This window comes from Pleurodeles waltl, chromosome 3_1 (genome assembly GCF_031143425.1).
Source record: "Pleurodeles waltl isolate 20211129_DDA chromosome 3_1, aPleWal1.hap1.20221129, whole genome shotgun sequence".
Lineage (NCBI taxonomy): Eukaryota > Metazoa > Chordata > Amphibia > Caudata > Salamandridae > Pleurodeles > Pleurodeles waltl.
In genome coordinates, this window is record NC_090440.1 from 1,342,948,787 (window position 1) to 1,342,968,940 (window position 20,154).

The following is a 20,154-nucleotide window of genomic DNA, read 5'->3' on the forward strand; positions in this document are numbered from 1 at the left end:
TTCGGGATTAGGTGATGGAACACTGGCACTGGGGACCTGGTTACTTCGGTCAAAGTTGCATCAAAAACTTGGCAAAAAAGTGTGTGTGTGTGGGGGTGGGGGGGGGGTCAAGCGGGGTGTAATGCCACCAGGTCCCAGCTTCCTACAGACAGACAACACAAAGCAGGGTACTGCTTGAACAAACAAGGAGGCAAACAATTCATACAGTCAGTACATTTCAGATGCAAAATAAATGCCTTGCTGGGAATCCAAAATTTATGGTTAGATTTCATAAGCAGGTTTTGCGAAGAAAACTGTGGTGTATTCTGGATGATGGTGTTAAACTAATTTTTGCAGAATGGGCCTATCTAAAAATGAATGTCTTCGCTAAGTCCCAGAACAAGAAAAGCTAATAACTCACATACAGATTACTGAATGTAGATTCTCTGGGCAAATTCCTTTTGATAGTGGTCATTAACGTTACTCTACACCTTTCATCTGATCTCATTATTTCCAATACTCATCTTGAAGTTCTAGAATTGTCAGGTAGCAATGTTCTTCATTGCTTCAGAAGTACTGAGGCAGTAGGTGTACCTGAATCTGCTGCAAATGTCATTGTAGCCACTCAGGATGTTGAAAAGCTTACCTAACTTCTTTACTGGAGTACTGTGTCAATGATCCACCTGAACCTGACATTGGCACAATTGCTCCGGAGGTTGGAAAGTTAGGGTATCCAAATGTTCCCTTACATGGACCTTCAGAGAGGCTAAATGTCTTTGAGCAGTTTGACTCATTTAAATGGAAAAGATTTTGCTTATGGCGACACCAACAAAGCAACAAACATACGGCCAAAAGGAAGTGATTCTGCTCTACCTATTGTATCTAAGGCAAGCAAAGTTGCCATTGCTTTCCATCAGTGCCCATCTTGGAGCTACCACAGCTTACCAGAAAGGTACTAAATAAGCCGCTTTCAGAATTCGTGTAAAACTTTCCTACCGGCTTAAAGGAGGTCTTTCACACAGTAACCTGCTTGGCTGTTTGGGAGCTCAGTCTGGCTCTGCCCCAATTAATTTGTCCACATTTTGAGCCTGCTAACAAGGCTTTATTGCATCATAGGTATTGAAAGACTTTTTTTGATTACCAATAATTCATTCAGAGTACTTTCAAGCGCTTTCAGCTGTTGGACCCTCAGGGTCTTCCATGCAGACAGAGTAATAATGAGGAAACAACCGGTCTGCCTTCATTCCAAATGGGGTATCAGAATTTCATATCAGCTAGACAGTTCCTTACCCAGTTCTTCCATTTTATCTTCACCACAAGTTATCCATGCTTGCTCTTGACATTAGAAGAGTTTTAAGTTTCTATTCAGACAGAACAAGGCTTTACATATATCTTAACCTTATTTTATCAGCTACTTTCTAATTCGCCGGAGTTTAGCAACCTCTAAACAATTGGTCTCTAGTTTGATTGTCTTACTTAAATCACTGCTATCTGTAAACTTATCAGGCAAACCCAAATCCCACCCCACTACACGGAAGAGTGCTGCCATCGCCTGGCTTGCAAACATTCCTCTATTCGACATATGCACAGCAACCCGTTAGCAATCGTCCACACTTTTATCAGGTGCGGTTTTGAATCTTCTACAAAAGATGACTCTATTCTTGCTAACGCCTCTAGGCTTTCGTGTGAATTGGAATTTTTATTTCTTTTGCTCAAGTTGCCATGTTCTAATGTTTGATTTTTGCTGAAGATTCAACAATGCTGAAGAAACAGGCCACCTCCTCAAGTATCCAAGTAAGTTAAACAGAATTACCATGGACTCCAAGTTAACAATGAATGCCCAAGTGGACAAATTAGCACGATCAAGCTTCATCACCTTGAAGACTCTGCGACACATCTTCCCCTACCTTGGTATTCCATACAAGGTACAGGCTACTGTCTCTCTTGTACTATCCAAACTGGAATTTCCAAAGGCCTTTACTATGGATCATCTCTATTATGAAAAAACTACAACGTATTCAGAACTCCGCTGCTAGGCTACTATTACATGTAAAGCCACAAGCCCACATCTCCCCTGCTTTGAGAGCACTACACTGGTTACCCGTTGCCACAAGATCCACCTTCAAGCTGCGTTGTATCACTCACAAAGCTATACGTGGAACAGGACCACTTTTTATCAGAAACAAAGTAACCAAATACATTCAACAAAGAAACTTCCGTTCAAGATTGGTACCCCTCTTGGAACACCACCATACAAGAAAAAAAAAATAACACTACTAAATTCTCCCTCATTTATCTCACCTTTTGACTCATCCAAAACCCTTCCTGCTACTATAATCTCCGTAACCCTTTCCACAGACTCTTCCCTCCTACATCTCTCCTTTACTCATCCCAAGCCTCACCCTATTACTCTAAACTCTCAATTAACACCTCTAGATTCTTCCTTCCTCTATCTCTCCATTACTCTAGTCAATCCAACTAACAAACTCACATATATCCTCTGCTCAAATTAACTCATAAAACTGATACTGTACTCGTATTTCCCTATACTAATCCACCACTAATTCCTTTTGGGTTCTGGATTAGCGTGCTACTCGCCGAAAAGCGCTTCAACGCCTTGTCAGGGGTTGTGAGCACTATATAAATACTATTAAAATACAATACAATTTGCATTCCCAGTACAACATTGTAGGAATCTTAATTTATGTTATAAACAACCATCACTCTTCCTCAATTTAATACTTGGACATGTGGTATAAATATAAAAAAAATCTCTGAAAATTCTGATAGTCCTCACTAATCGTTTTTTAAAGACTGGAATATGCAGCATCTGACAGTAGAAGGCTTGATGGTTAGTTGAATCACCTGCAGCCCAAAAACGGACCTCCGATTTGAAGAATACCACATGGGAATTTGAAAATGCCACGTTTTCTAATTGCCCAGAAACCCACATTGTTAACTTTTATATTTCATACACCTAGCCAAGAACTTTTGTTAGAAAGTCACAAAGCCTACTGACTAAAATGCTTTTCCTCTCTACATCATGCATTCCGTACTGGTGAAGTATTCTTTATTAAAACGGAGACCCACAACTTGATTAGGCTCATACAGCGTACAAGATACTTAGAAACACTGCTGCTTGCACGCAATACATTGTTCTTTTTTTGCTTTCCCGATCTACCGGTCTGTGAAGTGGACAAGTTAAACTTCCCTCCTCAAATTCAGTCACAAAAAGTACACCATGTTAAATGACTCACGACCATGTGAGTATCAACCAAAATCCTAGAACCAGGTTAATTCCAGGGGTTTTCAACACACAGCAATACCTACTGTAGGAAGTTGGCTCTGTATGTGCTATTTCAAAGTAAGGAATAGCATGCACAGAGTCCAAGGGTTCCCCTTAGAGGTAAAATAGTGGTAAAAAATAGATAATACTAATGCTCTATTTTGTGGTAGTGTGGTCGAGCAGTAGGCTTATCCAAGGAGTAGTGTTAAGCATTTGTTGTACATACACATAGTCAATAAATGAGGTACACACACTCAGAGACAAATCCAGCCAATAGGTTTTTGTATAGAAAAATATATTTTCTTAGTTTAGTTTAAGAACCACAGGTTCAAATTCTACATGTAATATCTCATTCGAAAGGTATTGCAGGTAAGTACTTTAGGAACTTCAAATCATCAAAATTGCATGTATACTTTTCAAGTTATTCACAAATAGCTGTTTTAAAAGTGGACACTTAGTGCAATTTTCACAGTTCCTAGGGGAGGTAAGTATTTGTTAGGTTAACCCGGTAAGTAAGTCACTTACAGGGCTTAGTTCTTGGTCCAAGGTAGCCCACCGTTGGGGGTTCAGAGCAACCCCAAAGTCACCACACCAGCAGCTCAGGGCCGGTCAGGTGCAGAGTTCAAAGTGGTGCCCAAAACACATAGGCTAGAATGGAGAGAAGGGGGTGCCCCGGTTCCGGTCTGCTTGCAGGTAAGTACCCGCGTCTTCGGAGGGCAGACCAGAGGGGTTTTGTAGGGCACCGGGGGGGACACAAGCCCACACAGAAATTTCACCCTCAGCGGCGCGGGGGCGGCCGGGTGCAGTGTAGAAACAAGCGTCGGGTTCGCAATGTTAGTCTAAGAGAGATCTCGGGATCTCTTCAGCGCTGCAGGCAGGCAAGGGGGGGGTTCCTCGGGGAAACCTCCACTTGGGCAAGGGAGAGGGACTCCTGGGGGTCACTTCTCCAGTGAAAGTCCGGTCCTTCAGGTCCTGGGGGCTGCGGGTGCAGGGTCTCTCCCAGGTGTCGGGACTTTGGATTCAAAGAGTCGCGGTCAGGGGAAGCCTCGGGATTCCCTCTGCAGGCGGCGCTGTGGGGGCTCAGGGGGGACAGGTTTTGGTACTCACAGTATCAGAGTAGTCCTGGGGTCCCTCCTGAGGTGTCGGTTCTCCACCAGCCGAGTCGGGGTCGCCGGGTGCAGTGTTGCAAGTCTCACGCTTCTTGCGGGGAGCTTGCAGGGTTCTTTAAAGCTGCTGGAAACAAAGTTGCAGCTTTTCTTGGAGCAGGTCCGCTGTCCTCGGGAGTTTCTTGTCTTTTCGAAGCAGGGGCAGTCCTCAGAGGATGTCGAGGTCGCTGGTCCCTTTGGAAGGCGTCGCTGGAGCAGGATCTTTGGAAGGCAGGAGACAGGCCGGTGAGTTTCTGGAGCCAAGGCAGTTGTCGTCTTCTGGTCTTCCGCTGCAGGGGTTTTCAGCTAGGCAGTCCTTCTTCTTGTAGTTGCAGGAATCTAATTTTCTAGGGTTCAGGGTAGCCCTTAAATACTAAATTTAAGGGCGTGTTTAGGTCTGGGGGGTTAGTAGCCAATGGCTACTAGCCCTGAGGGTGGGTACACCCTCTTTGTGCCTCCTCCCAAGGGGAGGGGGTCACAATCCTAACCCTATTGGGGGAATCCTCCATCTGCAAGATGGAGAATTTCTAAAAGTCAGTCACCTCAGCTCAGGACACCTTAGGGGCTGTCCTGACTGGCCAGTGACTCCTCCTTGTTTTTCTCATTATTTTCTCCGGCCTTGCCGCCAAAAGTGGGGCCTGGCCGGAGGGGGCGGGCAACTCCACTAGCTGGAGTGTCCTGCTGGGTTGGCACAAAGGAGGTGAGCCTTTGAGGCTCACCGCCAGGTGTGACAATTCCTGCCTGGGGGAGGTGTTAGCATCTCCACCCAGTGCAGGCTTTGTTACTGGCCTCAGAGTGACAAAGGCACTCTCCCCATGGGGCCAGCAACATGTCTCGGTTTGTGGCAGGCTGCTAAAACTAGTCAGCCTACACAGGTAGTCGGTTAAGTTTCAGGGGGCACCTCTAAGGTGCCCTCTGGGGTGTATTTTACAATAAAATGTACACTGGCATCAGTGTGCATTTATTGTGCTGAGAAGTTTGATACCAAACTTCCCAGTTTTCAGTGTAGCCATTATGGTGCTGTGGAGTTCGTGTTTGACAGGCTCCCAGACCATATACTCTTCTGGCTACCCTGCACTTACAATGTCTAAGGTTTTGTTTAGACACTGTAGGGGTACCATGCTCATGCACTGGTACCCTCACCTATGGTATAGTGCACCCTGCCTTAGGGCTGTAAGGCCTGCTAGAGGGGTGTCTTACCTATACTGCATAGGCAGTGAGAGGCTTGCATGGCACCCTGAGGGGAGTGCCATGTCGACTTACTCATTTTGTTCTCACTAGCACACACAGGCTTGTAAGCAGTGTGTCTGTGCTGAGTGAGGGGTCTCTAGGGTGGCATAAGACATGCTGCAGCCCTTAGAGACCTTTCCTTGGCATCAGGGCCCTTGGTACTAGAAGTACCAGTTTACAAGGGACTTATCTGAATGCCAGGGTGTGCCAATTGTGGATACAATGGTACATTTTAGGTGAAGGAACACTGGTGCTGGGGCCTGGTTAGCAGGGTCCCAGCACACTTCTTAGTCAAGTCAGCATCAGTATCAGGCAAAAAGTGGGGGGGTAACTGCAACAGGGAGCCATTTCTTTACACAAGCCCCCCCCAGCCTACAGGCCAGGAGACTCAGCCCAAGCTGGGAGAGTCTTCCTAGTCTGTCAGGCGAGGAAGAGTAGGAGAAATAGGCTGGTTAGTTGCAGGGCCTACTCTGCCTTACATCCTTCTGTTCAGGTCATTCCCTTTGGGGAACTGACCCACTTCCACAGTGATAGGACCTAGTCTGAATTGCCTCTTGTCTGCCTCTTCAATGTCTCCACCCATTCTTTCTATTTTGGTCTTAGAGGTGTCCACCTCTGCTAACCTTATCTTGGCCAGGGTCACCCCTAGCTTACCCAGAGAGGTTACCCAGAGCTGGAGTAACCCCACCATGACCAATAGGGTCAGGGGGCCTAACTTGCTATTTGGCATGGGGTCAGACCACCATGCTAAGGATAGTGCAGCCATAAAGGCTAACACCCAGCAGAGGCCACTGACAGCTGTCAGTGCCCAGAACCACACCTTTAGCTCTTCACCTAAAAGGGAAGGGGCTAAGTTACAGGCTTCTTTGGGTTCAGGTTGCCTGTCTGCTGTATTGGAGTGGGGGGTTACCACATCTTGTAGTAAACACCCTTCTTCCACTCTTTCTTCTGTTAGCTGAGGAGCCACCCACTCAGGTTTAACAGTTGCCTGACTAGCCAGGACTTCTTGTGGGTCAGGTTGGACTTTATCAGGGCCATTTTTGGAGTTCTCCCCTACTGGAGCAGAATCTCCTTGGCTTGCTGTAACCTTGGCTAAAGGTTGTCCACCCTTCCTACTCTGTTTTCTTTTCTTCTTCTTCTGGGGCCTGCTTGCATTTACTGCAGAGGCAGGACTTCCAGAATCCTTGGGAGAGGACTGGCACTGGACCAGTTCCTCTCTTGGGCTCTGACTAACCTCTGGGTAGTCATTTCCAAGGAGACAATCAAGGGGGAGGTCTGTACTGACTACTACCCTTCTCCAGCTAAGAGTGCCACCCACTTCTATGGGTACTAAAGCCACAGGACTCTTAGTGACCCTGTCTAGGCTAACTCTTACCCTGGCAGTCTCACCTGGGATGTACTGGTTTGAGAGCACCAGCCTGTCATGCACAATAGTGTGACTGGCACAAGTGTCTCTAAGGGCAGTGGTTGGGATTCCATTCACCAGTAGGTGGTGGAAGTGTCTACTTCCCTCTGGAATCTCCAACTCACCTGTTGGGCCCTGTTTCCAGTTGAAGGCTAGGAAGACCTCCTCATCTGAGGAGTCATCTCCCATGGCTACACTGGTTACCCCAGGAATTTTGTTCTGGGGTTTGTTTTTGGGACAAGAAGTGTCCTTGGTGTGGTGCCCAGACTGTTTACAGTTGTGGCACCAGGCCTTAGTGGCATCCCAGTTCTTACCCTGGTACCCACCTTTGTTTTGGGTTGTGTCTTGGGGCCCACCCACCTGTTCTGGTTTTTGGGGGCCTACAGAGGACTCTTTTTCTTTGTTTCTAGTGTTACCCACTTTCTCCTGGGGAGTTTTTGTAACCCCTTTCTTTTGGTCACCCCCAGTGGAAGTTTTGGTTACTCTAGTCTTGACCCAGTGGTCTGCCTTCTTTCCCAATTCTTGGGGAGAAATTGGACCTAGGTCTACCAGATACTGATGCAACTTTTCATTGAAGCAGTTACCTAAAATGTGTTCTTCCATAAACAAATTATAAAGCCCAACATAGTCACACACTTCATTTCCAGTTAACCAACCATCTAGTGTTTTTACTGAGTAGTCTACAAAATCAACCCAGGTCTGGCTCGAGGATTTTTGAGCCCCCCTGAATCTAATTCTATACTCCTCAGTGGAGAATCCAAAGCCCTCAATCAGGGTACCCTTCATGAGGTCATAAGATTCTGCATCTTTTCCAGAGAGTGTGAGGAGTCTATCCCTACACTTTCCAGTGAACATTTCCCAAAGGAGAGCACCCCAGTGAGATCTGTTCACTTTTCTGGTTACACAAGCCCTCTCAAAAGCTGTGAACCATTTGGTGATGTCATCACCATCTTCATATTTTGTTACAATCCCTTTGGGGATTTTTAGGATGTCAGGAGAATCTCTGACCCTATTTAAGTTGCTGCCACCATTGATGGGACCTAGGCCCATCTCTTTTCTTTCCCTTTCTATGGCTAGGAGCTGCTTTTCCAAAGCCAATCTTTTGACCATCCTGGCTAACAGGGGGTCATCTTCACTGAGAGCATCCTCAGTGATTTCAGAAATGCTGGACCCTCCTGTGAGGGAAGCAACATTTCTGACTATCATTTTTGGAGACAGGGCTTGAGAGGCCCTGGTCTCCCTATTTAGGACTGGAAGGGGGGAATTGCCCTCCAAGTCACTAATTTCTTCCTCTGTGAAGTCATCCTCAGAGGGGTTGGCTTTTTCAAACTCTGCCAACAGCTCCTGGAGCTGAATTTTGGTAGGTCTGGAGCCAATGGTTATTTTCTTTATATTACAGAGAGACCTTAGCTCCCTCATCTTAAGATGGAGGTAAGGTGTGGTGTCGAGTTCCACCACCTGCATCTCTGTATCAGACATTATTCTGCTAAGAGTTGGAATACTTTTTTAAGAATCTAAAACTGTTTCTAGAATCTAATTCAAACTTTTAACAAACTTTTAAACTCTAAAAAGACAATGCTAAACAGGGACTTAACACACAAGGCCCTAGCAGGACTTTTAAGAATTTAGAAAACTTTCAAATTGCAAAAATGAATTTCTAATGACAATTTTGGAATTTGTCGTGTGATCAGGTATTGGCTGAGTAGTCCAGCAAATGCAAAGTCTTGTACCCCACCGCTGATCCACCAATGTAGGAAGTTGGCTCTGTATGTGCTATTTCAAAGTAAGGAATAGCATGCACAGAGTCCAAGGGTTCCCCTTAGAGGTAAAATAGTGGTAAAAAATAGATAATACTAATGCTCTATTTTGTGGTAGTGTGGTCGAGCAGTAGGCTTATCCAAGGAGTAGTGTTAAGCATTTGTTGTACATACACATAGACAATAAATGAGGTACACACACTCAGAGACAAATCCAGCCAATAGGTTTTTGTATAGAAAAATATCTTTTCTTAGTTTATTTTAAGAACCACAGGTTCAAATTCTACATGTAATATCTCATTCGAAAGGTATTGCAGGTAAGTACTTTAGGAACTTCAAATCATCAAAATTGCATGTATACTTTTCAAGTTATTCACAAATAGCTGTTTTAAAAGTGGACACTTAGTGCAATTTTCACAGTTCCTAGGGGAGGTAAGTATTTGTTAGGTTAACCCGGTAAGTAAGTCACTTACAGGGCTTAGTTCTTGGTCCAAGGTAGCCCACCGTTGGGGGTTCAGAGCAACCCCAAAGTCACCACACCAGCAGCTCAGGGCCGGTCAGGTGCAGAGTTCAAAGTGGTGCCCAAAACACATAGGCTAGAATGGAGAGAAGGGGGTGCCCCGGTTCCGGTCTGCTTGCAAGTAAGTACCCGCGTCTTCGGAGGGCAGACCAGAGGGGTTTTGTAGGGCACCGGGGGGGACACAAGCCCACACAGAAATTTCACCCTCAGCGGCGCGGGGGCGGCCGGGTGCAGTGTAGAAACAAGCGTCGGGTTCGCAATGTTAGTCTAAGAGAGATCTCGGGATCTCTTCAGCGCTGCAGGCAGGCAAGGGGGGGGTTCCTCGGGGAAACCTCCACTTGGGCAAGGGAGAGGGACTCCTGGGGGTCACTTCTCCAGTGAAAGTCCGGTCCTTCAGGTCCTGGGGGCTGCGGGTGCAGGGTCTCTCCCAGGTGTCGGGACTTTGGATTCAAAGAGTCGCGGTCAGGGGAAGCCTCGGGATTCCCTCTGCAGGCGGCGCTGTGGGGGCTCAGGGGGGACAGGTTTTGGTACTCACAGTATCAGAGTAGTCCTGGGGTCCCTCCTGAGGTGTCGGTTCTCCACCAGCCGAGTCGGGGTCGCCGGGTGCAGTGTTGCAAGTCTCACGCTTCTTGCGGGGAGCTTGCAGGGTTCTTTAAAGCTGCTGGAAACAAAGTTGCAGCTTTTCTTGGAGCAGGTCCGCTGTCCTCGGGAGTTTCTTGTCTTTTCAAAGCAGGGGCAGTCCTCAGAGGATGTCGAGGTCGCTGGTCCCTTTGGAAGGCGTCGCTGGAGCAGGATCTTTGGAAGGCAGGAGACAGGCCGGTGAGTTTCTGGAGCCAAGGCAGTTGTCGTCTTCTGGTCTTCCGCTGCAGGGGTTTTCAGCTAGGCAGTCCTTCTTCTTGTAGTTGCAGGAATCTAATTTTCTAGGGTTCAGGGTAGCCCTTAAATACTAAATTTAAGGGCGTGTTTAGGTCTGGGGGGTTAGTAGCCAATGGCTACTAGCCCTGAGGGTGGGTACACCCTCTTTGTGCCTCCTCCCAAGGGGAGGGGGTCACAATCCTAACCCTATTGGGGGAATCCTCCATCTGCAAGATGGAGGATTTCTAAAAGTCAGTCACCTCAGCTCAGGACACCTTAGGGGCTGTCCTGACTGGCCAGTGACTCCTCCTTGTTTTTCTCATTATTTTCTCCGGCCTTGCCGCCAAAAGTGGGGCCTGGCCGGAGGGGGCGGGCAACTCCACTAGCTGGAGTGTCCTGCTGGGTTGGCACAAAGGAGGTGAGCCTTTGAGGCTCACCGCCAGGTGTGACAATTCCTGCCTGGGGGAGGTGTTAGCATCTCCACCCAGTGCAGGCTTTGTTACTGGCCTCAGAGTGACAAAGGCACTCTCCCCATGGGGCCAGCAACATGTCTCGGTTTGTGGCAGGCTGCTAAAACTAGTCAGCCTACACAGGTAGTCGGTTAAGTTTCAGGGGGCACCTCTAAGGTGCCCTCTGGGGTGTATTTTACAATAAAATGTACACTGGCATCAGTGTGCATTTATTGTGCTGAGAAGTTTGATACCAAACTTCCCAGTTTTCAGTGTAGCCATTATGGTGCTGTGGAGTTCGTGTTTGACAGGCTCCCAGACCATATACTCTTCTGGCTACCCTGCACTTACAATGTCTAAGGTTTTGTTTAGACACTGTAGGGGTACCATGCTCATGCACTGGTACCCTCACCTATGGTATAGTGCACCCTGCCTTAGGGCTGTAAGGCCTGCTAGAGGGGTGTCTTACCTATACTGCATAGGCAGTGAGAGGCTTGCATGGCACCCTGAGGGGAGTGCCATGTCGACTTACTCATTTTGTTCTCACTAGCACACACAGGCTTGTAAGCAGTGTGTCTGTGCTGAGTGAGGGGTCTCTAGGGTGGCATAAGACATGCTGCAGCCCTTAGAGACCTTTCCTTGGCATCAGGGCCCTTGGTACTAGAAGTACCAGTTTACAAGGGACTTATCTGAATGCCAGGGTGTGCCAATTGTGGATACAATGGTACATTTTAGGTGAAGGAACACTGGTGCTGGGGCCTGGTTAGCAGGGTCCCAGCACACTTCTTAGTCAAGTCAGCATCAGTATCAGGCAAAAAGTGGGGGGGTAACTGCAACAGGGAGCCATTTCTTTACACCTACCTATTCCCCCTCGCCCCATTAGAGATTTCCTGACCTATGCTATCAACAGATTTGCGGATTGAGATCTGACACTTCATGAAGTTAAGACACCTTTGCACAGAACCACCACCTGTTCAGTAACTACAAACCTGCTGAAAGTATGAGGATACGAAAATGCCAGCTTTGGTTCCCCTCCCTTTTGACTCTGTCGAACAACGGCTGGATTATTTGCCACAACTCCTTTATTTGTCTGATGAAAGCCTATTTCACTTGCAACCATTCCTTTAAGATCCATAGCCTGATTTAAGTGTGGCACTCCTGTTTTGAGATGTACTGAAAAACGTTTGTCATCTGTAATAGCCCCTCGTCTAAAGTTTGAAAACGGGGGAAATTGAAATTCCACTAATCTGTGCCATTCTAATTCTATTGATCTTAGTTCTCTGTTTCTTTCTACATTTGCAGACCCATCCCAACGTGGACAAAAAGCTCTTTACATCAGAGTCTCTGATCGGATTAAAGAATCCAGAAAAATCATTCCCACTGAACAGCGACGTGGGTGTTCTGAAGTGGAGGCTGCAAACTACAGACGATGCCTTCATCCCTCTCACCAGTAAGTACCTGTCAACCAGACATGCAATTTTCTCTACTTGAGTTTGCCAGTGAGTAGCCAGCTCAGTTCATAGGTCTTCAGTTTCCATAGGTTTATAGTTGCCACTCCCACCATACCCAGAATTGATTGAACCAAAAGTCATTACCATTTGTCATCCATTAAATGTTATCCTTGGTGAAGGAGAGGGTGTATAAGGTGAGCTTAAAGTATTTCTATACACTGTTAGGAGCATTGGTCTCAAAACCACAAAATGTTGCTCAGTAATGTGGCCTAAGATTACTGATGCTGTCATGCCAAATGGTAGCTCCGTTCCATATCCATCCTATGTGGTCATCAGCTGTTGTCTAGCATGGACTGGAGAGAGGTGTGCACTTATTTAAAATTTTGAGTAAAGAACTAGATACTAGTCTCAATATTATGTTCGTAGCATGTGGGGCTACATATCCGCATGTTCTGCATACTCCTTCCATTTATGTTGAGTTGGGACATTTGCATATTATGTTTGCCTTCAAAAAAGTCTTTTAAGTCATAAGGTATAGTGATTCCACCTTTAGTTGGCAATGCGTAGGGGGTTTGGTTCCTTTGTTAATTTGTTCTTTTCCATCATCTGGTTTGGATGTGTTTCGATGCAACTCCCAGGCTTTACACATTCGACATCTCTGCACCCCAATCTTTTCCTGTGCAGTCATTGTTAAAAAACAAAACAAAAAAAAACCTCGTCGGTTGTTCCTCCTTCTACCTCGATGTGCTTCTGAGACCGTCTCCAAAGTTTATGTCCCTGGCCCTCTGGGCAGCCAGGGCTCCTCTCCTTTTGGAACACCTCCTTTTGTGCTGGCCCATGCACTAAGACGGTGAGATTCATGAGTACAATTGAATCACAGACTTGAAAATTATTTAAACTGCCACACACTGATGCGGAGCACGGACTCAGAGGTCAAGCATCTCGCCCCATGCACAAGCCACAGCCACCTCAGAATGTGCCACTGCTTCCTCAATGTGCGCCATTGCCCTCAGGGTCCAGTTGACATCAAGGCAAGTCACCGTAGCAGGCACACTATCCAGCTAAGACACTCAAATCACATCCTGCCTTACCCTAATCTTTGAGTGTTAAGAATCTCTTTGGTGCCGAAACACAAGCCCATGAAGCCGAAGGCCCAGTTGGCACCGAAAACTGTTGATGGCAGAACCAACCTTGATGGCAGACTCCGAAGACTCAAACATGCCCATCCTTGAAACACTCCAGCACAAGCTTGCAAGCGGCAAAGGACTGTTGTCATCCATCACTGGACGGGGATGATTTCTACCAGGCTGGTGCAGAGGTGCCCAAGAAATGAAGGCTCGCCTTCAAGGATACTCTTCGAAATAGTCAGCCCCTGTGCCCAAGAAGGCGCTCATTAACTAGAACACCTGCCCTCCAGCTATATTCAGTTCACCACCACAACCACCACCTATGATCCTTACTTACAGCTCCTCTCATGGGTCATCACAGTCCTTTTTCTGACACAGGCAGTCCCAGTCCCTATTCCCCTATGGAGCATTGTGAGGCCCCTCTCCTCCCACGTCCCACTGACAACCTCTGGGAAGACTGACAGAGTCCCCATGGGACCCAGGGCTCAAGCATGTCCCCCAGATGACATTACTGCCGATCATATGGTTATTCATCATGCTGCAGTCTACCACAAGATGAAGCATGCACTCCACTCCTGAGGACAGAAATTTCTTGGTAGACACTGCCTAGGACAACGCATTCTATCCAGTTCCTTACCGTTATAAAAACTGCCACACAGTCATTCAAGGAGCCTGTGAAGTTCTGGGTTGTCACTCCTAGAGCAGAGTAAAAATATAAACTGTCTCTTTCAGACTCTTTGTTTATTAGAGAGCATGTCTCTCCCAGACTCCCTGGTGATTCCCATTGCCCACAAGTGACCTGCATCACAAGCCACTGGTGACACTAATTGCTGCAGCAAGTTGATTTTGACGAAGGCGAAGTCTACCCCAACCAAGCCAGGGTAGAATCTTTTTTTGACACAATGATCACAGGCGGAGAGTTACTCGTAAGATATAGTTTTGATAGGAGCCCGCACCTATCGCTCTCTGCAGTGGTGGAACAGCAACAACGTCTTGCAGGGCTAACCCTTCATGGACTCTGTTCCATGGGTGATCATTACCACAGGCCCCTCTAATTCAGTATGAGGAACGCACCTCCAGGATCTGAATGTTCAGGGCCTGTGGTCACCGCATCGGTAGGGCCTGCACGTCACTCACCTTTATCTTTTAGCCATCCTGCTAGCTCTCAAGGCCTTCCTTCAAGTCCTCTGACACCAAGTGATCTTTGTGAAGGCAGACAATATGTCTTCAATGTATTACCTAAAGAAACAGGGTGGCACTCACACCTCGCCGTTATCAGCACTAGCGCAGGGTATTTGGCATTAGAAGATTCACCATCAGATACACCTCTCGGAGGAGTACCTCTGATGTAAAGTCCCTAATGTCAGGCTCCATTTTGAGCTTGCCTCACTCCATTTTCTCTTTATTTACCTTATCAGTTGCTTGTTTGCCTTTGACCAGATGCTGCCTGTCCTTATTTTTCCAAGAAAGTGTCAAGTTATTCAGACAATGACATCAATAAGGCACCTGATGCAACATCAATCTGAGACAAGTCTGGGACAAGTGCCTTGTTATCTCCATTTGAAGATCAGATAATGATATAAACAATCTAGTCTGATTTAATGTGCTTTTACCTTTTGTTTATAATGTGTGTAGGACTAGCTCTTTGGTGCACACAGAGGATGTCAGGCATTCCCCATATCAGATAAGCCACGGAATAAAAGGCTTGTCAAGTGACCACGTGGCAGGAGATGTTCTTTGCCCCAGATTATCGTGCAAGATACTGCTAGAAGATAATGCCATAATATCCTGAGAGACTGCAAGGCTGTCGCAGCACCCGTTCTGCATTGAAAACCAATACCAAGCCAAGTGGGAGACGAGAGAAGTTTTTGCTGATGAGTGTTTTCCTTTTGAGGAAATACTCTCTCCCGGCTACTGATAATTGCATCCTCTTACTGTGAACAGGCATACAGTGTGGTTATTCTCCTCAAGAAACTCTAGATGCAAGTTATGCTAAACCATGCTTTCATACTGTAGCTCATAGCTAGACGTAATTTTCACAGTTGTAGAAATATTAATGTTATTTTCATCATTCGCAACATGCATTAGTGCTGTTTTATTAATATTCTGTGTGGTTGTTTTCATATTCTAAGCAACAGGCTGAACTTGTTGAAATAAACTATTTTAAACATGATCTTTGTTAGTGCAGTATTTGTGTGTAATGTGGAGAACAGTTTGTTTTTCAAATTGCCACTGTGTCCCCTCTTTAGGGGCGTTTAGGAACCTAGAGAGCACAGACACCACATCAGGTATGCATTGAGTGGGGTTGTGTGTGGCTACAATAACTTGTACTTTTTTTTTAATTCAGTTGCTGGTGCATTGAATTCAGTTCACCTGTGGGTGTGAAAGTAAGCCTTATAGAGCTTAGTTATGCAGCACCTGCTGGGAGAACATGACCTGCAGGCCTGCTCAGCAGTATGCAACAGCAACTCTGCAAATGGGAAATCCACCCCCAAATCCTTTGCCTGTATTTCCATCGCTGAAAAGGTCCTAGAAGTCAGCCTCTTCACCCCTGGACACAGTGTAGAATTCTAAAACTTCACCTCCAGGTTTGCGCACAGTCAGTCCTTGGTCAATGCTCTATGGATGAACTGGTTGGGAATCTTTGACTATGCTTTTCATCCTGTCCCACTCATCCCATACACGGTCCACATGCTTCTACAAGCCTCATTCATGTTCATCCTGGTGGCTTCCACATGGGCCAGACAACCCTGCTCCTCTAGCCTCCACTAGATGTCAGTTCTACCCCACAAGAAACTCCTCAACTGTCGAGACCTTCTCACTCTGCATAAAGGCAAGATCAGGCACCCTGCCCCAGGCAGCTAAATCTGGCAATGTTGCTCCTGTGTCCTAGAATTTGTTTACCTCTGTCTACCTCAAAAATCCATATTCATTCTTAAAGAAGCACGCAGGCCGACTATGCACGCCTGTTATGTTGCCAAGTGGAAAAGGTTTTTCTTCTATTGCATTTCCGAATGTTTGAACCCTCTCAAACTGGCAGTTCAGGATATTGTATGTTGCCTCCTTGACCTACAAAAAAAATTTGTTTACACCCCCGTGCTCTTCACTTGGACACCATTCCATCTTGCATGCCAAACTGGGATCACTTGTCTTTGTTTAGGATCTCTGTCATTTAAAAAAAAAAAAAAACTAAAAAAAAACTTTTGTGGAGGTGCTCAAAGATGTCATCTCACTTACAGTTCCTCCTGTCCTGGTCTGGAACCTTAATGTCTTATCAGTAGGATTATGGGTACTCCTTTTCAACCACTACACTCATGCCCCTTACAGTTTCTTTCTTGAAAGGTTGCTTTACTTGTCATTATCACATTCCTAAGAAGTGTTAGCAAACTGCAGGCCCTCACCTTAGAAGAGCCTTTCAGTTTCATAATGATAGTTGTCCTTAGGACCAACCCCTAAATTCCTCCCAAAAGTCATATTACCCATTCCACATCACCCGATATATCAAGCTCCCTGTCTTCTTCCCTCAGCCAGAATCTGTAGCAGAAAGGGCATCTCACACCTTAATGTAAAACACGCTCTTATCTGCTATATTGACAGGACTAAGACTTTTCTGCTGAACACAACTTAATGTTGCATTTGCCAAATCTCCTGCTTGTGAATGCTTTCTCTGTTGCATTGACTTGTAATAGAACATTCTCATTGGCGCTGTATGACGCTTTCCTTACAGTTTGTTTTTTCTCATTTTTAGTTAACTGTTGGCCGTCAGAGAGTGGGAATGGCTGCGATGTTAACATTGAGTATGAATTACAGGAGGAAAACCTGGAATTAAATGACGTGGTCATTACCATTCCCCTGCCGTACGTATAGCACCAGTGGGGTAGACCGTTGGGTGGTTTATTTGGCACATATCAGCTTATTTTTCTGCAAGCCTTTTGGACAAATATGTGTTGTTTATTGCGTCACGTTCTGAATGTACATGTGTGTTAGTTCATCTTGCTCGACTAGTCAGACTGTGTGTGTGTGTGTGTCCCTGTTCCAGTTTTATTTCCAGGGCTCCTGCGCTTGCCTTGCTGCGACTTGTGTGGATGAGTGTACTTCCTGTTTGGTCAGAGGTACTGACCTGACAGGAAATGCCAATCCTAAGTTAAGTAGTCTGCAGTATCTCATTCAGCTCTTCACACAGAAGCTGTGTACTCTACTGTGTATTATTTCTCTTTTTGCTGCTTTGCAAAGGGTTGTGTATGCTTCCTAGGGTTTGTGCTCCTCTTCTGGCAGTCTGTGTGTGTGTGTGTGATCATTAGTGAACTAGTTATTCCCCATGTACTTTTGTGGCTGTAGATGTGGAAGTTCCATTGATTCCTTTATTGGTCTGCCTGTTTAACTTTAGTTGCATACCAAAGAGTCTGATTAATTTATTTATTTTAATTGTGTTCTACCAGAGGCGGAAGTGTAGGGTATGGTGCTATAGAGAATGAATGCTCTCCTCAAACAGAACTATTAGAAGTGTGATAGAGGACTGGAGGATGGGTACATTTACCAAGGAGTAATGGCATTGGTTTTGTTTAGTTTTATTCCTGCTGTAGTATTTTTGTGTACAACTTGCACGTTTTTTTCTTTTTGCAGATCTGGTGTTGGTTCCCCTGTGATTGGTGACATTGACGGAGACTATCGTCATGATAGTCGACGAAACATACTGGAGTGGTGCTTACCGGTGATTGATGCGAAGAACAAAAATGGTAGCCTGGAGTTCAGCATTGCAGGGCAGCCCAATGACTTCTTCCCTGTACATGTCTCCTTCGTGTCTAAGAAGAATTACTGTAATATACAGGTGGGTGATATCCTGGTGTCCTTTTTAGGTTGAGCCTAGATGGCGCTTGTGCCATCTTGAGACAGGTTGTATCTACTTTGTGTGCTTACTGCCGCCTCATGCTTGTTTATTTTTGTTAATGTGTCCTTTGAAAATCCTTGCTTCTAAGTGGTTAGTTTTTTTTTTTTTGTCCCTCCCTTTTGTTGTTTATTCACACCTATGGAGCAGTGCCCCAGTACTTGTTGTTTCCTTCCACTTTACCTGTTTTAGTGTCTGCCTCAGGGACTTTTTTATTTTTAATTTGAAAACTGCTTTTCAGAGGATTGTTCGTGTTTTGACTAGCTCTCACATATGTCTTTCTTCCCCCCCGCCCCAACCAGTACATGCTGATTTCTTCTCTTACCCCACCCTGCTAATTGATGTTGCCGGCTAGCTCTTTAGCAGTGTTCCATATCGCTGCTTTTAAAACCCCCAGCTTTATCTATGCTCCGTGCAGGCCTCGTGGGACTTTGCTTCAGGCTCCCCCGGCTGCCTGACCCTATCTGCAGCTTGTCTACTGCAATGGCAATCCCAGTGCCAAACCCGGAGCCTGAAATCCAATACAATGTATTGGCATTCAGCATTTGTAATTTTGTTTCATAATGTATTTTGTTAACGATCTGCATTTTTTTGTTTGGACATTTCTTCTCCCCATTGTTTCCCTCCGTGCTCTCCATGTTGCTTTCATGTCCCTCCAGCCCTCGGTGTTGCTTTGGTATCCATCCATCCACCTACCCACCTGACCCCATGTTGCTTTCACATTCACCCCCTTCCCCCGGTTTTTTCTGTTTTTGTTCTCCTGCTAAAGCCCAGCCTCTTTCTCACAGTGGAAACAGACTGACTCCGGTCCGTACATGCTCCACTCAGGCCTCAAGGGACTTTGCTCCAGGACCTCCTATCTGCCTCACCGGGTCTGCAGCTTGTCAGAACACTGTTAGAGTGAGGAACGCTACTGCACCTTGTGCAACTCACCCGTGCACCTACCTCTCCTTCCACTGGTACTGTAAGGTTCCGCAAAAAGCAGTTGTCAAAGCTAATAGATCCCAAAGGAGAGACCTGTTGGCTGTGCCAATGAATGTTGTGTTTTTGTTCCTCCCACCTTCAGTGCCTTTGGAAGTTTTAGATTATTTTCCAACTTTGTTCACTCATTAGGCTTGGTTGAAAAAAAATAATTCTAGAAGCCTCTAATAGTACAATTTAAAATAAAAAGTTCTGTCCTGCCTTGTATTTAATGATTGCAGTCTGAGTAAAACAACTGACATTATACAGCAAGGCCAGGATATATAACCAAGTTTACTGACATGTATCTAAAAAAGACATGTTTTGCAGCATGAATCTTTTTCTTGATTCACATGCTGTGCATCTATTCTAGGCTGTGCCTTCCTTTCCTCTCTTCTCTCCCTCTCCTTCCTCCTCCGCCCCCCCACCTTCTCCCTCCCACTTCTCCCCCTTTCCCTCTCTCTGCCCTCTCCCCCCTGTCACCCCAACTCTCACCTCTCTCCCCTCTCTCCTCACACACCAGCCCGCTCAACAACAATGGCAACACCCAGCGAGGCAGCCCTTTTGCAGGAAACCCTGAAGGAAAGGACAACCAGCAAATGAGGGACCAAGGAAGTAACTCTGCTGGCCCGCAACATAACACCAGTGGGGTGTGAAATAGGAGGATTCCTGCAGGAGTGGAGGTCTGTCACCACAGACAATTGGATCTTAAACATTATGAGATACAGTTACTGCGTAGAACTCCCCTGACCACTACCTTATTTTTCTACAAAGACAAGAACCTTAAGGGAACAGAATCTAACACAGTTGCGAGAAGAGGTCTAGGAACTTACAAAACAAATGAGCCATAGAGCCAGTCCCTCCAAGGGAGACAGGTAATGGCGTCTATTTAGCGTACTTCCTAGTACCAAAACAATACTTGACACTGACTCTAGACCTTAGGTATTGAAACAAGTTAATATGAACTTGTAAGGAAATAGACCCTTTGCAGGTTAAACCCCAATGTTTACCCCCAGTTGTCTGCTAGGTGCGGGTGCCATGGCTCTGAATGCCCTGAACCCAGCTAAATAAGACTCAGGCTATGTGTTCTGACCCTTAGAGTGGT

At 46.1% G+C, this 20,154-nt stretch overlaps 1 protein-coding gene across 1 annotated transcript in view; it reads left to right on the forward strand.

The window, feature by feature from the left end:
- ARCN1 (archain 1) overlaps nucleotides 1-20,154 on the forward strand; it is a 153,224-nt gene that overhangs the window by 120,719 nt on the left and 12,351 nt on the right. The window contains exons 7-9 of the mRNA XM_069224754.1: nucleotides 11,929-12,076; nucleotides 16,953-17,061; nucleotides 17,828-18,032. Coding sequence (XP_069080855.1) covers nucleotides 11,929-12,076; nucleotides 16,953-17,061; nucleotides 17,828-18,032 — 462 coding nt within the window. The remainder of the gene's footprint in view (nucleotides 1-11,928; nucleotides 12,077-16,952; nucleotides 17,062-17,827; nucleotides 18,033-20,154) is intronic.